This window comes from Arvicola amphibius, chromosome 9 (assembly GCF_903992535.2).
Source record: "Arvicola amphibius chromosome 9, mArvAmp1.2, whole genome shotgun sequence".
NCBI lineage: Eukaryota > Metazoa > Chordata > Mammalia > Rodentia > Cricetidae > Arvicola > Arvicola amphibius.
Window position 1 is genome coordinate 40,496,450 of NC_052055.2, and position 21,657 is coordinate 40,518,106.

A 21,657-nucleotide genomic window follows, 5' to 3' on the forward strand; every position below is an offset into this window, starting at 1 on the left:
CACAATGTCGAGGAGGATGGCGGCTGAGGAGCATGGCCCTCAGGACAACTGTTACCCATACTTAAGTCTGTAACTTCATTGTTTGTTTGCCTGCTTTTTTGAGACGCCATCCATCTCACGTAATCCAGACTGGCCTCACACTCAATATGTAGCCTAGGGGGCCTTGACCCGCTGTCCTCTCGCTGTCGTGAGTGCTGGGATTGCCGCAGTGTTACCACCATGCCTGACTTTAACTGGACACATTTGGACACATACCCTTGAATCCATCACCACTCACAACCAAAGTACCAGATCTGTGTGTTAGCTGTCAAGGTTTCCCTGTCCCTTCTAATCTCCCTTTCACGGCTGTCCTTGCTCCATCCTAAGGCACCCACTAATCTGCTGCTTTTAGACTAGTTGACTTTTTCTATATTTTTTTTTCCCTAAATGGAACCAAACAGTATGCATTTTCCCCTCTTTAGTCTGGCTGACATTCCTGTTTTTATTTTAAGATTCACCCGTATCTGTCCCATGTCATCAGTGGTCCGATACTTTTTAACCACAGAATGGTAGTTTCTAGCATGGATGTACCAATACAACCTGGTCAACCACACAAGAACAATAAGATGTTTCTGCTTTGGAGTTCTTTTTATTTTACTTATTTATCTTTTGGAGACAGGATCTCACTATGTCGCTCTGGCTGTCCTGGAACTCATTCTGTAGACCAGGCTGGCCTCGAACTCACAGAGATCCACCTGCCTCTGCCTCCCGAGTGCTGGAATGAAGGGTGTGTACTACCACTCATGGTATACTACTTATAGGAAACAGTAGACATGAAATAGATCATCTGATAAACAAACACATGATGATCACAAAGGCCCACTCTGTGCATTATTTGTTTGTTTGTCTCCTTGAGAAAGGTCCTGGCAGGCCTGGAACTGGCTCTATAGCCCAGGCTAGCTTTGAACTTTTCACATTCCTGCTTCTGCCTCCTGAGAGCTGCAGGAGTCATGTATGTGTGCTACCATTCCTGACTTTCCTCTTTTCTTAATTTTTTAAAGATACATCTATTGGTTTATATTGTGTCGGGTATAGCGGGGGCATCATGAACGACGACACACTTGTGGAATCAAGGACAACTTGCTGGGTTCTTTCTTTCCACCGTGTAGGTCCCAGGGCTCAAAACTGGCAGGCTGGTGGCAGGTGCCATTACATCACAGTTTGAGGCTCTCCATTTCTGTACTCTGACTGGCCCTGGTGGCTTTGTGGAGCTTTCTACACGTGCTATGCTCATGTGCTCATGGCTTCAGCTCCTCCAACCTTGAGTCTTTTTTTTTTTTCTTTTGGTAGCCCTGGCTGTCCTGGAACTCACTTTGTAGAACAGGCTGGCCTCTGACTCACAGAGATCCTCCTGCTTCTGCCTTCCAAATGATGGGATTAAAGGCATGGGCCACCACACTGGCCTAGCCGTGGGTTTTGTTCTTCATCTGCCTTCACCACCAACCCTCCCTGCCGGGGGGTCCTCTCGATACTAAGCCCAAGGGATCTCACCAGGTTCCACCATGGCACTTGGCACATGCGCTGGCCGGCCCTATTTCCTCCCCTGCTGGCTTTTATCCACCTTTCCACCGTCTGAAATGCCTGCCAGAGCCAGGTGGGAGCCTCCTCTAGGCACTCATTGCTCCCTACGCTTTCCTCTGGCATGGATCTGCTCAGAGTGTTGAAGGCAGGATGATCAGGTTTTGTTCCCATCGCCCCCCCTCCACCACCAGACTACCCCATCATACCCTAGGGACAGGGCCTGGGGCTTCTCCTCAGCAAGCTCAGAGCCTACCATAAAGGAGGGTTCTGAAAAAGGTTTGTCAGTTGAATACGTGAAAGAAAAGTTCAGTTACAAAAGAGGCAACCTGTAGCAGGTCAGTGGTGGTCCACACTTTTAATCACAGCACTCTGGAGGCAAAGGCAGGTGAAGCTCTGACTTTGAGGCCAGCCCAGTCTACAGAGTGAGTTCCAGGACATCCAGGGCTGTTACACAGAGAAACTTTGTCTCTCTCAAAAAGTCAATCAATGCAATCTAGGGGATAAGAGAAGCCCCCAACTTTCCACCTGGGCTGAAAGGCCTCTGATGTGGCCCTGAGGACCTCTTCAAGGTCATCTTATGCTTCTGGCTCTCCTGCCTTGAGTATACACTGTGCTTATTTCTGCCTCTTACCTTTTGAAACATCTGTCTTTCTACTGCTTGGGGCCTTGTAATTCACCTTGCTGGTTCAAGGCCTGTTCCTACGGAAGCGTCTCTTCCCTTATCAGCCAGTCGAGGGGTCACAAGGTCTCTAGCTGCCATCATTGACTGTGATTATCTCTCTCTCTCTCTCTCTCTCTCAAAAAAAAAAGTTAGCAAGTGGTGATGGCGTGTGCCTTCAATCCCAGCACTGGGAAGCTGAGACAGGTACATCTCTGTGAGTTCGAGGACAACCTGGTCTATAGAGCAAGTTCCAGGACAGGTTCCATAGGCTACAGAGAGACCTTGTGTCAGGAAAAAAAATTATCAAGCTGGGTAGTGGTGGCACATGCCTTTAATACCAGCACTGGGAGGCCGAGGCAGGTGGATCTCTGTGAGTTTTATTGCAAGACAGCTAAGACTAATGTACCCTGCCTCAAACAAACAAACAAACAAACAAATAAATAGTAGGTTTTTCTTTTATTTTCTTTTCTTTTTTTTTCACCCCAGATAAGGTCTCACATAAGCTAGGCATAGTCAAGTACTGGGATTAGAGGCCTGCACCAGCTCCCCCAGTTTACCAGTGCTAGGGCTAGCACTCAGGACTTCATGAACGCCAGGCAAGCACTCCACCCACTCAGTTACATCTCCTGCATTTCTTCGTTTGTGTGTGGTCCGGCGGACCTCACTTCAAGAGACAGGAATCTTGTCTGCAGTTCCTCCGTACATTCCTCCTGCCACAGAGCGCCAGCAGTTCTCTATTGAAGGCTCCATGGCCTTTGGCTTTCCATGGTGCTATGCATGCTAGGTTAGGCGGGTGCTCTGCCACTGATTGCAGTTCTGGCTCCATGTTGAAGACTGAATATTGTGCATGGGAATAGAGTGGATTAGGTCAGGGCAGAGCTAGAAGAACCCAGAGACCAGGATGCAGGCCAGCCCTTTCCTCCTTTTCAGCCTTCCCCATCTCTATGGTAGCCCAGAAGTAGTTTGGTTAGGTCTTGTGTATGGTGGGTGTCTGAGCAGTCCCATGTCCTGCCCTGGCACGTGCCCATCATTTCACCCGTTCTACCCAGGAGTGACATCACAGGCACCTCACTAGATCAGGGAGAGGCACTGGCCAGGAACAGCTCAAGTGACCTAGCTAAAGAGAGGCCTGGCCCCTACTGTTGCTTTTGTACAAATGGGGAGGACTGTCAAGAGAATTTCAAGGTCACACAGTGAATTGGCAGTGTTCGGGACCTAGAACCTACTTCTACTGGCTGAAGTTCCCTAGATTCAAAGTCATATCACCCAGGGGCTTGGAGACTTTCTGGCTGGGACCTGACAAGACTTGGCCAGACTGATCAGGCTCATGGCTGATCAGGAGGAGGGGGTGCAGCTCTCTTTAGTGTCTTCCTCACAGGGAGAAGGCAATGACAAGAGGACCCAGAGTGTCATCCCTGTGGCCTAAGGACACTGACTCAGGCAGGCCATGACAAGGGAGCAGGGTTCTCTGTGAGTCACCCCTATTTTTCTATCTGCCTCTCCAGGGAGAAACTCCCAGGAGGTTTCAGGGACACGTCCTATCCTGAGGCAAGAGGCTGGGCCCCAGGAGAAGAGGAAAGCTGAACACACTTCACCTCTTGCTGAGCCAAGCAGCCTCCCATCTAGGTAAAGGGCAGGGCAGAAGCAATTCAACTCTGCTCTGAGAAGTTTCCTTTTCCACCCCAGCTTGGGTTTCGGCCTGTTTGCTGATGCAGGGAGGTGGAGCTGGACTGGGCTGGGCCAGAGCACCTGAAGATGGACGGTAAAGGTCATGATGAAATTGATGCTTGCCTTGTTTGATCCAGACCAGCCAGTGTGCTCAGCATTCTCCCACCTATCATTTCTTTTCGTCTTCAGAGGAGGTGCAATGAGTAGCCTCATCTTTGAGAGGAGGGAGCGAGGCACAGAAGCAGTGGAGTCTCCCAGCTGGCGAGTGACAGGGTGGGACGAGAACCCGTGTGGAGGGGCAGGGTTTACTGACTGGCTCCCAGGAAGCCTCCTGTGTCGGTCAGTGTGCTCCCACAGCCTTGTGCTTATATTGAAAAGACCCTCGTTTTCAAGGGTGGCGATTTCCCCCTTAACTCGATGACCCAAACCAACAGATGCAATTAGCATGAGGTTATTTTATTAATTTCACAGGCGTCTGTGGGTGAATCAGCAGGTCTCGCCAACTGATCACCCCGATCCAACTCTTTATTCAGCTTTTATAGGTTTACAGGTTACATGGGGGGGGGGCCTTAGTAACAGTAATTCTATTGGTAGGGGCTTGGGTCATCTTGGGGACAGTCCCATTTGTCTGTTCCCAGGTTTTCTCTCAAGGTATACTTCATCAATTTGACAGCTGTGATAAGGAGGTCTGAGATCTTAGTCCGGTCAGCTAATCTCTTTTTTTTTTTTTTTTTTTTTATTTTTCGGGACAGGGTTTCTCTGTGGTTTTGGAGCCTGTCCTGGAACTAGCTCTTGTAGACCAGACTGGTCTCGAACTCACAGAGATCCGCCTGCCTCTGCCTCCCGAGTGCTAGGATTAAAGGTGTGCGCCACCACCGCCCGGCTCAGCTAATCTCTTGACCAGATGTATCCCATAAAATACCCTGCTGTGGTGCCAGTTGTCCATAACGAAGACAGTATCCGACCCAAAGGTCACCTTATCTCTGTCTCCTAAAGGTTAGCTCAGTTCACCTCTGTCGTTTATCAGGACTGGCCAGGACACCATTCTAAATTTATAGGGGGGCGTTCTGGTCTTGTAAATGAAACAGCCAGTCGTAAAATGACCTAAGCTTCCCAAACATCTGAGAAAACAGCTCCCTGTGAGTGAATGATCCTTGATCTGCTGGAAAAGCTGCTGATGGTCTGTTCTCGTTCTCCCAGACTTGCAACTATATATATATTCCTCATTTTTGGAATCCATATTTATTTATTTCTTGGACTCTTCATTATGCCTTGAGCCTGCTACGCTACCTGCGGTCCCAGGACAGGATCTCGTGCACAAATGGGTCCTTTTGGGAAGGAAGGACCCTTTGAGTCTACAAAAACACTTATTTTTATTTATTATTATTTTTTTTTATAAATAAGCTTGTTGGCAAGTGACCTTACCCTTTGAGTCCTCTGTCTCTGGCTCCAGAATATTTTTCTACCTCTTGCTGCAGGAGGGACCCCAGGCAGCCCCTCGATCCTCCAGATCTCTTCCCTCACACTGAGCTGGCTGGGACTAAATGGCGGGCTGAATGTGAGGATGCTATGGAGGGTTGGCTGGGGCAGATTATTCAAGTCTACCTTGAACTGGAAGGGTTTGTTTGTTGTTCCAGATTTTAGCCCCTGGGCTGGGCATTGCCCACCCTTCCTGTCAAGCATGTGTCAGGGAGTTGAGCAGCTCATGGTACCTGCTGAGTTTACAGTATTGTAAACATGAGTGGCCATCTCACCCCTGCCCTGGACCCCCTGTTTTTTTTTTTTTTTTTTTGGTTTTTCGAGACAGGGTTTCTCTGTAGCTTTGGAGCCTGTCCTGGAACTAGCTCTTGTAGACCAGGCTGGCCTCGAACTCACAGAGATCCACCTGCCTCTGCCTCCCGAGTGCTGGGATTAAAGGCGTGCGCCACCACCGCCCGGCCCTGGACCCCCTGTTGACAGGCAATCTGGACATGGGGCATAGAGATAGGCTGGCCTTCTGTCAGGGTCTCCCTTTGCTCCACAGGCTCTGTGGAAAGAAAATGACCAACAGAGAGGTCCTGATGTCAAGGCTGCTGGGACTCTCTTTAGAAGTTGGATACTTGGCTTCAGAGTTTTTCTTTTTGGTTTTTTGAGACAGGGCTTTTCTCTCCGTGTAGGCCTGGTTGTCTTGGAACTTTGTAGACCAGGTTGGTCTGCCTCTGCTTCCTGAATGCTGGGTGCACCACCACCACCCAGCTGGCTTTGCATCTCCTAGCTATAGTTCATGTTTGAGTGGGGAGGGCAGTATTGGCTTGGCTACAGAGTCAATACAGAACTTGCCCACCTTGCTCCAAGCATTTCTTCCCTGGTACTCAACGCCACGGTTCTTCCTTCACAGGGCCTGACACTACCCACTCTGATGAAGAGTCAGAACAGACTCAAAACCTTACCTGACCACTTACTAATTTTGTGGATTTAGGGACACAACCTAAATTGGAACCCATGTCTAGGCTCTAAAATGGACAGAATGTCTTTACCACTGGGCTGCCATGAGGACGAAATGACTCAGTGACATCTTCACAGATCCCTGCCCAGGCCAGCCCGTGTTCCAGGACAAGGACGCGGCTGCTTCTGAGCCCCTGGCTTATGAACACAACCTCACCTCTGAGGCAGCTCTGCCAGCACTCCAGCTGGGGGTAGGGGTAGGGGTGGGACACCAAGAACCCAAGCAGTAGGCCAATTTGTTTAGAAAGGCCCATACTAAAGACCAAGTGGCACAGGGAAGGGGAAGAGTATAAATGTCAGATCCAAGCAGGGTGGGGGCCATCTTTATATTCTTCCTCCAAGGAACAGGTGGCTCCTAAGAAATCCTCCCAGCCCTGGATGTATGGCACTCAGCTGAGGAACAAGGGGAGGCAGGGTGGGGTGGCGGTTTGCAGTGTAGAAAGGACTGTGGCAGTGGGCACCCCACAGGGACATGAGGTCAGCTGTGCCTACCAGAGGTGAGTCACTGTGACGGTGACTAACAGTCTCCTGAGGCCCACAGCAGTGGCCACCTCTCCATTCCAAAGGGACCTCAGAAACAAAACAAGGCAAGAGTAAGCAGGAGGCTATTATATATCATGCTTTTAATACAAACTTAAAAAAATCTGGAACAATATAAACTGTACAGATTTGATCAATCTTTGTTTTGAAACTAAATCTCTAAACACACCAATGTCTCATTCCAAAATATTGCACAACGTTCTGAATACAAAATGTCTTGATTGCATTTTTCCTTCACTAGAGAAAGAAAGGTCATTGCCCTGCTCCCGGCTTCCTCTCTATGGCTGCCTCGATGCCTATTCCCACCCCGGGGGAGATGCTACAGCATCGAGAAGAAGACAGCATTCTGGACTGACAGCTGACGTTCTCAAGACAGTCCACCTCAGTTCTGGACTGACAGCTGACGTTCTCAAGACAGTCCACCTCAGTTCTGGACTGACAGCTGACGTTCTTAAGACAGTCCACCTTCAGTTTCGCTCCTGGGCGAGAGGGATGGAGAGAATGGGAAAGGGGAGGAAAAAGGTTTCATGTTCCTATTTTTTAAAGTTTGTTTTTCCTGAAAAAATATTGGTTTCTTTCCTCTTTTTAAGAAAAAATCTTGAAAAGAAAAAAATTACGTTTCTTACATTAGAAATATACATATATTATATACCTCTCACATTTTACAAATGTAGCAAATTATTCAATACAAACAGACACCAAAAAATGTAAAAAAATAAAAAAAAAAGTTTTTCTACAAACCAGGTAAATTAGTGCAGAGTTTTATTTTATTTTCTTAAAAAAAATAAAATTGAAGCAAAAATGCCTAGATTTGCGATGAGACACTGAACTGGGCCCCAAGCCAGTCCAGGAGCCATGTTCCTGAACACTCATTTTTCTTCCTACTTCAAAGACACAAGGGGCTGGGCTCTGCTCTCCCCATGTGTTGAAAAACAAGCTGGCTTGGGTGGCAGGTGGTATCTGTGTACACTGGGAGGAGGGGCTGGAAATGGGAATAAGGCAACACCCAACTTGTCCAGAGAAGTTATTCACCCGGACATGTCACCTGTATGGGCGCTGAGGATGAAGGGACCAGGCAGGCCCAGAATGGGCTGGCTAGGAACAGATGGTGCTGGGCTGAGAAGCTCAGGGCCTTGCCCTGCAGGGGGGAGGTAGGTAGAGCTGATGCCCAATGCAAGAGATGGGGTCGGCAGTGTCAGTCTGTGGCTGAACTCGCTGCCCACAGCAGTTCCCACGTGGAGTCCCTGGGGAGAGTGAGTAGAGGGGAACCAGGGGCTTCTCTTTGCCTGCCCAGGAGATCATATCTCACAGCATCAAGGTCAAGGAGTGCCATGTGAGGGCAGACACAGGATGGCAAGAGCAGGAACCAACAAGTTCTCAGACGGGTGCAAATGCATTTACACCTACAACCAAAAACCACCAGTTTCAAATTCAAGGCTGCAGTACTGCCCACCACAGGCTGTGACTAAAGTTCTCTCCCTGTCCCTACCCTGGGTCACACAACAGCTGCTGAAGTCTAGGGACTTCACCCTGCTGAGAATTTTTTTTTTTTTTTTTTTTTTTTTTTTTTGGGCAGAAACAAACAGAAGTGTAGATCCCTCTGCAGTCCTGGAACCAGCTCCTATGCAGTGCTTTCCTGGAGTTTCTTAGGCTTAACCACATCAGCCCACCACATACACTGCCCACAACCTTACAAACGGACTACCACCCCACCTTGGGCCCATCCTCCAGCCCTGTACATAAATAAGTACTTGTTGCAACCCAGAATCACACCCAGAGAGGGAAGGTCCACGTGGCTTGGAATCCTCTAGAACACAACAGCAAGCCACACACACCCACAGGCATGAATGTACACACAAAAACACATACACTTACTCCTACCTCTATACTCTACCCCAGCCTCCTCGGGGAAAGGCTGCACTGGAGAGAGGGGGCTACATATATCTTATCCAGGCCAAGAAGGGGTGAGGGGTGAGGGATGGGGCCACAGGACAGAGGATTCCAACTAGAAAAAGTGCTAACCTCCCTATAGTCACAGAATTTAGCTTTAGGGGGAGGGTGTCAAGTGGTCAGTCAGCAGCTCCTGTAGCCCAGCCTGAGGGGGAGCTGAGCCTAGGGCCAGACATATTTGGTGGCAGGGCCTGAGAAGATAGTGTAGAGGCCATGGCCAGGGGGGCCAGCCTCTCCCTGCTCCAGGGTATGTCTGGTTCCAGCTGCTGCTCTTCCTTCCCTGTGAGCTTGCACACACCAATCCCAAAGGAGCATGAAGGAGGGAGTGGGGAGCAGCAGTTCACATCTGGACCATTCTTAGCGTAGGAAACCACTAATTAAAGATGTCATATAGAAAACTACATGTAACAACAAAAAAAAAATTACAAAACTCAAACCAAATGAAATTAGAGGCAGGCAGGAAAGTAGCCAGTGGCTGAGTTAGACACAACTTCGTGCTTTGGGAACCCCCTCCTACTCTGTGCCTGGGCGGATCTTTTTCCTAATTGTGACAATGAGAAGATTGGAATCTTTTTGTACAGTTCTCTTTTCTGTGGTCGTGGGTGCTCCTGGCCTGGCAGACAGGAAGATGGTCAGTTGGCCAGCACGACAGGCTGGAAGGGCTGGCTGGAGTACTGCATGGTGTTCAGGTTGTAGCTGAGGCCTTCCACGAAGGGTGTTTTCTCCAGGAAGAGGCTGTTAGTGCCACCTCCGAATACCTGGGACACATCAAAGCTGCTGTGGTTGCAAGTGGTAGCTCCACTACTCCCGAAGGGGACTGATGTGCTGTTGCCTTGGCCATCCACCCCATCAAAGAAGAGGCTGGATGAGCCATCACCGTTGTACACAAACTCCTTGGCATTGGGTGAGAGCTGGGACTGAGAGGCCGGACTGGCTGTCATGAGGTTCAGTGAATGCAGAGACAAAGAGAGGCTCTTGTGCTTCAGCAGGTTATTTGTGGGCGAGCGGGCCATGCGAGGCTGCTGCTGCGGTGGCTGCTGGCCACTTGCCCCCACTGCCAGCCACACTTACACCATTTGATGCCCCACCACCCTTCTTCATCTTTGTGGAGCCAAATTTGGTGGCAGCAAAGGAGGCAGTAGTGAAGGTGATAGGCTGGGCAGATCGGGGAATAAAGGTGGGGCTGGGTGACTGGCCAAAGGATGGGCGATGGAGAGGCTGGACAGGGAGCTGTCCTGGCTGCCGATGGGCACAAATACCTGGGCGTCAGGGTTGAAGCTGCTTTTGATCTCCTTGTCCAGCTCTGGGGCACCACCACCTTCACTGTCATCCAGGTACAGGACTTTCACAGTTCCCTTCTCTCCAATCTGGTAGGATACCTCGAAAGGGTCAATCCAAACACTCAGCTCTTCGGGTACGTTGGCACGCACATCCTCCACTGCTAGACCACTCCGCTTGGCAGCCAGCTCCACCACAGGGTCTACCATCTCCCCAATGTGGACACAGCGGAAGCCAGAACCCTTCAATGGCTTCTCAGGGTACCAGTGGCCTTCATACTTCTTTTTCAAGAGCCGCTCTAGCTCCTCCCCAAACAGGTCTGCCCGGCGCCGTGGCAGCTTGTTGTATAAATAGGAGATGATGAAGTTTAGGGCCACTTTGATCTCCAACTGCATGATCCTCTCTTGGGCAGAGAATCAGCACAGGACACGTGCACAGGCCAAGAGCAGCGGTGGGAGCAGAAGATGATCCAGAGGGTTCTGGGAGGAGAGAGAAGGAGAGGATCATGGTGAATACAGATGCAGAAAGGCACCCAGCACACACCACCCAAGCTGCGACAGCGCGGTAACCAACGACACAGCACGGACGGGAACACCAGCTCTTGATCACACGCATCTAGTGTTACACTCCTTTCTTTCTGAGTCTGTATAGCTCTGGATGGCTTACAACTCACTGTGTAATAGACCAGGCTAGTCTTGAACTTAGAGTGATCCACCTGCTTCTGTTTCCCAAGTGCTGGGATTACAGGCGTGCGTGATCACTCTGGCTTTGGACAAATCCTTTCTCTCTAAACCTTAGTTTCCTCATCAGTAACCTGAGGTTCAAGAATAAAGCTCTCCCTACACTAGGTACTTAGCAGGCACTTAAAATGAGAGTGCACTGTGCTTTCTTCCATTTTGAGAATTCAGGACACTCTCAGAATGACATCAAATAACTAAGGAATAAAACTAGGCCCCCAATCCAGCTGGATCTAAGAAGGCTCTAGCTGTCTCTGCAGCGTCTTCATCAAGTAGTGCCCAAACTGTCAAATGCTTGAAGACATAAGTTTCAAAATTTTAGTTGCCCTCCTTAAACTGAATGCGATACAGGCCACTGAATATGAAGGGCACTGCCAACTTTTCACTGGGGCTCAGGCTTCAGTTGCATCCGTCTGTCGCCCTGGACCCCATAGGTGTGTATGCTTTGGGCTCAGTCTGAGTTTACAGAAACAATTTTAAAACTTGGTAGTGCGACCAAAGTTTACATTTCCACTCAGCCTCGGTAATGGGGACAAAGCAACAATCCTCCAGAAAAAGGTAAAATCTGTCAAAAGCACAATCTGTCATCTCACAAGGGAACTGTTGGACCAGGGGTGCCTAGGGGACGTGCAGGAAGCAGGGCCTTGGTGGCTGGCAGGGCATTAAGAGAAGCAGCAGCGTGGCCCGAGGGCATCTCCAGTTTCTGGCAAGGTTGCGAGTGATGGCAGAGGGAGGAAATTTCCCATCACCCACAGCTTCCAGCTGGGGACCCAGCATCACTCAGCCTCCCGAGGACTGTCTGACCACCTGTCCTCGGCACCAGATCAGATTTATCGAGTGTTTGGAGAATCCCGCAGAGGAGGCAGCCCAGGATAAACACTCGGATTGTTATTTTGGGACTCCTTCATAGCCAGATCCACTGAGGTCAAAAGCTTTATTCTCTAGATCTGAGCAAGCCACACGTTTCAAGAAGGTGACCCACCTTCTTAATCTTGTTTTCCCCAAAAGGATGGCTTCTGGACTCCTGCTTGGGGAGAAGCTGAAGTGAAAAGACCCCTCTGATGGCTGCCCCCTCAGGCAAAGGCAGAGTGTGTCTCTAGCGAGACCTTTGGGCAAAGCCACAGCTGCTGAACGCAGCAGAGGCAAGGGTTGACCAATGATCCGCCAAGGGGCATCTTTGGTCCTGTGTGGAACTTAGTGCTAGATTTTGATTAATGTTCTTCCTGGCTCTGGTCTAACTCTAGGTTTGAGCATCTTGAGTTTTCATGTTAATTCTCAGGCCTGGGCCCAGGGCTCTTATGGGGCATGCTGAGAACCAAATCTTCAGAAGACTTGTGGAGTGCGTACACCAAGAAGGCACCCAGAGTCCATCTGCAACAGCACATAAGTACCCCATTTATAGTCACCCTCAGTACAGGACTGAGAAACAGAAGGGAGCTGCTGCTCACAAATCAGGGAACCCTGGCTTCTTCATATACTCATGACCAAGATAGTTTAGATAGATGGGTTCTAGGGTCCTTTTCAGTTTAAAGAAAGACTAGTTAGAATAGGGGATGTTAGATCCCTTTAATCTCAGCATTTGGGAGACAAAGGCAGGCATATCTCTGAGTTTGAGGCCAGCCTGGTCTACAGAATGAGTTCCAGGACAGCCAGAGCTACACAGAAAGACCCTGTCAAAAACAAACAAACAAACAAACAAAAAAGAATAAAGGGGGCTCAGTTGATGAGGATCAGGGCCATTACCAGATGCGACGTTCAAAGCTAGTTCCTATATTGTGGGCTTCTCCCTTATGGGAAAGCAGGCCAACTAAACCAAATCAAGAATTCCTATGTTCACGCAACTCCTGCCTTCTGAGTTGGTAGCCTCCGAAAGAAGGTTCCAGGGGCTGGAGGAATGACTCTGTAGCTAAGAGGACGTGCTACTCTTCCAGAGGACCTGAGTTTGGCTCCCAGGGCTCATGCCAGATGGCTCACAACACTCTGTAACTCTAGCTCCAGGGAATCTGATGCCTCTAGTCCCCGAAGCTTCTGCATTTACACGTACATACCCACATGAAGATACACATATCTATGTGTAATTGAAAATAGTAAATTAATAAAAAAAGAGCGGAGGTCTGAAAAGACTATGGTGGTCTACTACAGTATGAGGAGACTAAATCTGTGAAGAAAGCGGGCATCAGGTCTCAAGAAGATGCCTACAGTTGAAGGTCATGCTTCCAGAGCATTTTTGGAAAAGTAAAATGGACTTAATGTCAGCATGACACTTTTCCTCAAGGCACTGTAGAGCCTCTTAAAATGTGCCTCTTAGTTATCCTACCCAGAAGGGCTTCTACACCTTTCCAGATGTTCTCAAATTTTGCTGTATAATTGCCTTCCAAGTTATAACCCCTGAACAGTACAGACTCAAAATGAGAACATTCTAAATGTAGGCCAAAGTCATTGGAAAATAAGCCTCTCGCCCCAAAATACAACAGAGCCACTGTCATCGTCATCGTCCTTGCCCAGAGAACCAGTACTTGCAGCGCAAGCAGCTAAGGCTGCACACCCGTTCACCACCTCGGTGGGGTTGCTGCACAAACAAGGAAGCACAACACTCCTCAGCCAGAAGGGCGATGGTGTGGAGCCTAACGGAAAGGCCAGGTGACTAGACCAACAGTCTCTGCTCGACCAGCTCAGACTCTAATTTTGACTTCAAGAAGCTTATGGAGCAGAGGATTAAAGCCCTGGAACAATCTTGTCTTCAGCTAAAAGACAGGAGTGACCATTTGGCTGAGTTTGCTTCTTAGGAAGCAATGGACAAGGTTTTAGTGCTTACCTATAAAATATTATGGAAGTAGGATGAGATTAGAAGGCTCAGAATAACCACCCTTCAAAAAAAAGGAACAAGCAGATTTGTTGAGCAGCTGCAAAGGATTCAGACCTTTTTCAAAACACTAGAAAGGTAATTTAAAAATAATAAGGAAACGTTGAGTAGCCTAGCGTGGTGTCAGTCGGGAGGCAGAGGCGGATCTCTGTGAGTTTAAGGCCAGCCTACATAGCAAGTAACAGGCTAGCCAGGGCTACATAGGGAGAAACTGTCTCAAGAACAGAAAATGTTTAATAGTAAAATCTCATTTTGACAACGTACTAAGAAGTTGCAAGTGAGCTAAGGTGTGCAGTGCTTGTAATTCCAGCAGCTAGAAGGCTGAGGCAAGAGAGTCAGAAGTTCAAGGTCAGCCTGTGCTACATCCACAAGCTGTATGAAAAAAAATTTTGTCCTAATACTTTTTCCTCTTTTTTTTTTTTTTTTTTTTTTTTTACCTCAGCCACAGGTTAAACCTCGACTCAGAACTCTTGTGCTGATGTGTATTTTAGTGTTTACGAGAAAGACAAAACGGAACAAGGAAGGAGCTGTGGAGTTATACAAAGGTTTTATCAATACTGATTCCAGAGAAACGAGTGAAAATGAAAAACAAAACTTAAGAGAGAGAGAGACAGACACTCACATTTTAGAAAGGGAGAGGTAATGGTGAAGAATCTCTAGTTCGCCCGCTCCCCAAAATTCAGGTATCTTAAATGCCCACCATCCTAAATCAATCAATTCCCAAGATTGAGGTTAATGCGTAGAGGAGCGCTTTATTTAACACGGTTCAGAGAACAGCCACCGTGGACAGAGAAACAGGCTCAGGCAGCTCCCCCGGGATCAGTCCTCCGCTCTCGTCCCGGAGGCAGCAGCCTAATCGGCAATACAGGTGGCAGGACTTCCAGGATATGTGCCCTAACACCACCTCGGGGACAGTCCGGACCACCGGGCCATAGCACAAGTGTCCTGTCTAGTGAAAGGCTCTCTGGGGAGCTCAGGGGCCCAAGGCACGCCTCACCCAAGACGGCGCCGCGCTCAGCACTCTGGGAACCGTAGTCCTCAGGCCTCCGGGCGCGGGTAGGGACTCGTGACCTACTTTTTGAGTACACTACACTTCCCTGCGCACTACGCGAACGCCCGGCCGGCTAGACCGCGCATGCCCGGCACAAGGACCTGGCCAAGGGTCCGAAGCGGAGGAAAAGTTTCCGATGCACATGCGCGCTGCGGGGAGTGGGCGCTCCCCCTCCCATCGCCGAAGACGTTTGGCATAGATCTGCCCATAAGGCCATTCACCGGCTATCCTTTCTCCCCACGTCCATGTCCAGGCTAGACTCCAATAACTCTCCTCTTTCCCTTCATGACCTCCCAAGCCTACTAAATTAGGGCTCTGAGACTAAGGTGGCTTTTCCTGGGTGAAGCAGGTGGGCTGGGATTGAGAGGGCCGCCCCTCCGGCTCCGGCCTCTTGATCTCAATGGACTGTCGCTGTCTGGGGTAGCTGTAGGAACAGTGTATTCAACGAGAAACAAGCCCTTTTTACTTAATACCCAGTAGGCACGGCTCCAGCATCCCCACAGCCAGGAAGGGAATGGCTGGAATTAGATCCAATTCTCCAATCCTGTCGGCCAGAGAAATTCCTAGTTAAGCTATGGGGAAGCGCCCGGTCAACAATAAGGACTGAAGCCAGTGGGGTCTAAGCCTCACCCCACTTCTAATATAAGTCTGAGAAACCAGACCCAGGTAAAGGAAATGGGAAGAGGTTCCCAGGCAAGCAAGCAAAATCCCTACATCTGAAACCTGGGCATCTTCTAATACTCAGAAATTGCGAGTCTCCTCCCACTGCAAGGCCTACCCTAGGACCAGACTTACCAGCTCCTTGACAAACCTCCCCTGCAGGGTGTTAAAGCTCCCTAATCCTTCCTCCCACACCAGCTGTTTGCCCCAGTGCTTAAGTGAGGGATGGGGGTAGGCGCCCAGGCAAGCAACAGGGTTTTTATTGTTGTCAGGAAATCAAAGAGAAACCCACTCCCAGACAGAGTAGGGTGGATGGAGAGGAGAGAAAAAGGTTAGGACTGAACTGGCACCGGAAACCCTGTCTGCTGATCCTTAAGCCTGCCTGCTGTGTAAGATTCTGGTTGCTCCCAGGGGAGGGGACGGCTTGTAGACTGTCCCTCGGTCCATTCTCCCCTTTCCCTCCTTAGATTTTGGCTAAGGGCGCAGTATATCCTCCCTGGACAGAAGGGGAAGTTTTAAAAATAGGGAGAGATCAACAGAATTAATACACTATCGGACAGGCTCTTTGGGCACTTTTTTCCGCCCACACAAGATTATAAAGAGATCAACCTGCAATAAATTGTTCAGCAACGAAAGGGCAGTCTCACTAACCGGCCCAGTCACCAAAAAGGGGGTGTCCAATCTCCCATCTCCGAGGTCCCAAAGAGCCAGAAACAAACTGTGTTAATAATCACCGCCCCGCTTCCCCTCACACGGAAAGACGGCAGAAAAACGAGGATCGAATCCCCTTCCTTCCCCTAATATATTTAACGCAGACCGGAGTTTGGTTTCTTTGCGGGGAACAAGGAAAACCTAGAGTGAGGCGTAAAGAAATGGGGAAGGAGGTCAAGGAGGAAACGCACTCCGCCCAGGAGAGGGCTACACTCGGAACTAGGTACCCTACTATCAAAGAGTGGTATCAGGGAGAGCCCCACGGGCCGCTCCAGAGAGGCGGCAGGGGAGTGGACCAGTGTGGGCGCCCCCCGCCCGCTCGCCCGCGCACTCACTCGGTTCTCCGCGAAGGGGAGCTCTGCAGGCCGCGGGACGGAGGTCTCTCGCCCAGCCTCCCCGGCGCCGCGAGGCTGAGGGCCACGGTGTCCTTTTATGTCGTTGAGAGGGACGAAGACCGAGTTCATGTGATTCTTGCCGCTGTTTCGGGAGGTCGAGCTCGCCGGCGACGGTGCGGGGATGGCGGGCCCGAGGATAGCACCCGTCACGCGGTGGATGGACGCCGGCCCGGGACGTGGCCGGCGGGCAAGTTCTGTCCTTCTGGTTTCTCGGCTCCCACGACAGTAAGAACGAACAACCAGCACCTTCCCGCGCCCGGGCCCGAAGTGAGCAAAGTCAATGAAAAGTTTCACCCTCAGCAACCCTGCGCATGGATCTGTTTTCCCCACCCCTGAGTGATGCGTCCCTCCGCCCAGCTGGGGCGGGGCGGGGACTACTTTTCCTTCCGGGAGGCCGGGACTACTTTTCTTTCCGTGGCGCCTTTAACCCCTCGCAGCCCAGTTGTGGGTTGGGATTCCAGATAGCGCGCTTAGCACAGTAGCAATCTTCTCACGGCGGATCCTCTAGACCTCATGTCCTCAGCGGGGCTGCTCGTCCTCATGGTCCAATCGCCTCGCTGCGCAATTTCTTAAGGCTCCATAGCAGTCTGAACTCGCCATGTACGGTTTTTAATGGTGTCGACCAAGCTCAAGGAGGATAGGGACGACCCAGGGAAACAGCAGGCCATCAGGGACTAGTCTGGGATACAGTGGATGTCCCGGGGAGGGGCTGCGTCACCGGGTCCCCGAGGACTCTCGCACGAGTCAGCCCCGCACCAACCCCGCCTCCCACGGTCCCCTGAGACCATGACGGCGCGACGCTCCAGCTCTGACGGTCCCTGTGGCTCGCCGCGCCCGGTTCCGATCTGTTCTAAATTTGGGGAGATGGGGGCACGACGCCAACTCTAGATGGTTCTGGATCTGCCTTGAGTTTACTAGCGTCGCCTTCCTAGTGGGGACGGGGAAAACCGAAAGGGAAGGGAGGGGAGGGGAACGAGAAGATCAAGGACCAGAAAAAGGAGCGGAGCGTCAGTCAACCAATGCACTTTTAGCCTTGAAATTTGGGTTCCAAACGCCAGATAATAGCGCTTCGCCACGCGCGATAGCGACCCCTCTGCTGCGGCCCTCGTTCTCTTAGGGGCAGGCTACTCCCACACGGGAGAGCACCAGGGCCACGTTCTTTCTAGCAATAGACTAGTCGTAGAAGTGCCTGCCCTGGCAAGGTGAGCAGAATGTTCAGCCCGACAGCACTGGGCGGCGAAGCGTGGCGCCCCCTGGGCCCTCGGCCCGGACTTTGGTCACGCTCTCCACTCTGCGGTTTTGTGACAGTAGCGGCTCAGAGATGGGGGTGGTGGGATCTGTGGTGGATTGAAGCCACAGGACTGGACAGTCAGAACACGAGCCCGGAGGACCGGTGGCCTTATGTACAGCCTTCCGCCCGCCCCCCATCCCCCTACCACGCTTTAGGTCGTCTGTTTTCCAATTCTTCAACACGTTTCTTTATTCACTTTACTGAGAGTTCTGGTACAACTGCAGCCTCCGAACCCACGTGGGGCGGTGAGATCGGGAAGTTACAGACTGTGAATCGTGTACATTTTATTTTCCTTGATCACTTTAGTAAAGGCAGAGAGCAACGACAAGAGGCATCGAGATTTAAATACGCTCTCTTGAACAGGGGAGAAACGCCGGGAGGGAGGGCAAACTGCGGTGCCAGGGAGGTGGGAGGCAATCTAAGCGCATGTGTACCATTCCCCCCCCCACCCCCAGCTGGCCGGCCCGGGGACTCCTCCTGGGACTACTTGTCTCGTGCGTCAGAGAGCGTCATTACACGCCCCTCTCCACTTTACCCTTCCCTTCCTGCACCCCTGCCCGCTGGAGTGTTCCAGCTATGCTGTGAGACCGCTCACCAGGATGAAAGCTAAAAATACCACCGCAAGTTAGCAACAGCCCTCCCATTGGCTCCCAAGCAGAGAGAAGCGGCGTCTGATTGGGTTATGGATACAGCTTCTGGGAAGCGTGTATCAGCTTAAGATATCGCAAGGGATGCTGGTATTTGTAGTCGGTAATTAAAAGCAACCATGGTAATAGGTGTGTTTATATCCCGGTTATGCCATCTAATGTGTATTCTAGATTTAATGGCTCTTTCCTTTTTTTTTTTTTTTTTTTTTTTTTTTGAGACGGGATTTCTCTGTGTAACAGTTCTGGCTGTCCTCCACCTCCCTCTGTAGACCAGGCGGCCTCGAATTCACAGAGATCCATCTGCTTCTGCCTCCCATTGCTGGGATTAAACGTGTGTGCCACGTTAAGCTATACTTAAGCTATACTTAAGGCGACAAATTTGTTTCTTCATCCCTGAAAACATGGAGATCTTGTGATTTAAACACTGTATGTAAAGCCTTATTCAAATACGTCCGTCTCCCTCCCCAAAAATGTCTGAATCCGCAAAAGTTTTTTTTTTTTCATCATGATAAATTGGCCAAATTGCAGCCTATAAACACTACTAGTTGGTGTGCATTCCCCCCTCCCCCCACGAGAAACCTTCCAAGACCGAATGACTAGAAAGTTTAGGATGAGCTGGTCTGAACGGTCGAAGGACCGTGAGCCTCTGCGCTTTTATTTAAATCAGCCCTGGGCAGCATTGCCCACAACAAAAAATCCGAGAAATCCTGTCTCCTTGGTAAATGGGAGTTTTGAGTAAAGGTTTGAGCATATAAATAGAAAAGGATAAAATGGAGGGAAAGAGGTAATCACCCTTGTGAATTGCTGCTGCCTCAAGTTTTTTGGTAAGGGGGAATTTTTTTCTTTCCCAATGTGTAATTTCATCTTGCCAGGGCTTAATTGTAAACTGAATTATTACTCGAGCATTTGCGAGTCCCCTCCCATTTAAATCACCATGTTGAAAGACATGCACCGTGCTTTTACAAGGGTCAGCTCTGGGGCCAGCAGAGAGGTGGGAACACCTCTCCTGAGAGCAAAGCAAATCATGCCAGTAACTATTACTAGTGACAGGCAAAGCTGCTCATAATTGGCTCAATTAACCCAAGGTGAGTCACAATTTTGTACACACATATCAGGTGATTTTTTTGTTGTTGTTTCTTTGAAGTCATCCAAGAAAAGAGTTTCTGTTTGATTCTTAACATCTACTGCGGCTGGGCAGAAGCGAGGACAGCCATGACAAAAATTGGAGTTTTGAGAAAGGGTGACTATACATCAATTCTGGTAAAGAAGAGCACAAACCACGGTTTTGTAAAGATATCAAAAGGTGGTATCCAAAGGAACAAATAGTTTTAGCTTTGGTGGTGGCCACTTGCAGATAGCATTCATAAGGAATCAAGGATCCAGGAAAAGATGGAAATAATGAGTTTTTAAATTTTTTTGGGGGGAGATGCATAAAAATTACTCCAAGCCAAATAATCTTTCATATTTACATCTAGCATGAAGCTATTAAAAAGCTGCAGGCCAAAACAGTAGCTCTTAGCTTGTCTGAAATTTAGCCAGTTCCGTTTGGATCCTTGAGAATTTTACTTTACAATGGCTAACTGGGGTGTGGCGGTAGCAGCCCATTTCTGTCCTCAGCCCAGCACTCACAAGGTAAAGGCGGGATTGCAGCAAGATGTTGGTCAGCTTGGTCTCATAGTGAATTCCAGAACCTCCAGGGTTCATGGCAAGACCCTGGCCCCCTAAAAGGCTGCAATATGATCAAAATATAGTCTATACACGTGTGAAACTCTGAAAAAAGTAAAAAAAATACATTGAGAAAAGTCGCTAGTTGGAAGGTCAAGGCCAACAACTGGTGGGTGTATTTCTGATTTATATTAACACATTGTACAGTAGCTTTATGTTGATACACGTCTTCCTCCATGTCTGCATATACATACATAGCAGTAAATTTGTACACATTTTTATTACCAATATTTGTGTGTGCACATTTGTGGTCACTTGTCATGGTCCACAGGTGGTGATCAGAGCTTAATTTACTGGAGCCACGTCACCTGCCCTGGTCTCCTGTTATCTTTTTAATTTACTTATTTTTATGCATACACTAGTGTTTTGTATGAACTTACTATGTCCAGGTGTGCCGTGTGGAAGCAGTGCCCATGGGGTTAAGAAGAGCACATCAGATCCCCTGGGAACTGGATTTTCAGACGGTTATGATCCACTATGTGGGTGCTAGGAAATGACCCGAGAGAGCAGCCAGCGGGTGCCCATGGAGACCAGAGAAAGGAACGAGTTAACTGGAACCAGGGTTGTAGGAGGCTGTGAGTGGCCTGACTGTAATGTTAGGAAATGAACTTAGATTTTTCAGGCGCTTTCACTTTATCCAGCTGCGGGCCATTCAGCTTGCTAGTCACTTGCTGGTCTGGGTTCGAACCCATGAACCTTATGCCAAAGAGCACTCTACCACCGATTGACCACACTGGAGGCATCCTTAACTCATTCTACTTTTCGTCCCTGATCAACCAGAAAGAACATAGCAACACTGGGATTAGGATTAGAATATTAGGTGACAGAGAAATAGATTCAGTTGCTGAGTTGAACTTCATCGTGAAGGGAGCATGCCTTCTGAGATCCTTCTGAACATGAATGTAAGCTTCCCAAATGGTCTGTTAGTGGCGTTCCACTGAGGCAGAATAGTGTAGCTTAGAGCACATTTCCTTCAAACTAAAACTCTAAACCACATGGTCTATAAAGGCCGCAGATATGCCGCAGTGGTAAGAGCACACGCACAGGCCTAGTTTGATCCCCAACATCACCAGACAGAAAAAATAAGCAATGGCAACACCCACTCTCACACATACACCATTTGTTACTGTCTAAAGTAAATATTTTTAAAGTTACTAAAGAATAAGTTTGGGGGCTGGAGAGATGGCTCAGCACTTAAGAACACTGCTCTTCCAGAGGCTCTGAGTTCAATTTCCAGCAACCACATGGTGGCTCACAAGCATCTGTAATGAAATCTGGTGCCCTCTTCTGGCCTGCAGGCATACATGCAGACAGAACACTGTATACATAATAAATAAATAAAAAAAAAAGAAAGAAAAAGGAATAAGTTTGGTTCAGCAGTGGTGGCGCACGCCTTTATCCCAGCACTTGGGAGGCAGAGGCAGGCGGATCTCTGT

General features: G+C 49.4%; 1 protein-coding gene and 1 long non-coding RNA gene across 2 annotated transcripts; both read right to left on the bottom strand.

The window, feature by feature from the left end:
- Nucleotides 1–6,979: 6,979 nt before the first annotated feature.
- Nucleotides 6,980–8,674, bottom strand: LOC119823505. Its single transcript, XR_005286958.2, has 2 exons — nt 7,337–8,674; nt 6,980–7,294 (listed from the first exon to the last, which is right to left on the bottom strand). It is a non-coding gene; the product is annotated as an uncharacterized LOC119823505 (long non-coding RNA).
- Nucleotides 8,675–8,701: 27 nt separating this feature from the next.
- Nucleotides 8,702–17,667, bottom strand: Tob2 (transducer of ERBB2, 2). The gene is given in 4 exon segments (XM_038343549.1): nt 8,702–9,915; nt 9,917–10,072; nt 10,075–10,620; nt 16,499–17,667. Coding segments are annotated over 3 exon segments (1,038 nt in total). The 5' UTR covers nt 10,537–10,620; nt 16,499–17,667; the 3' UTR covers nt 8,702–9,495.
- Nucleotides 17,668–21,657: the final 3,990 nt, after the last annotated feature.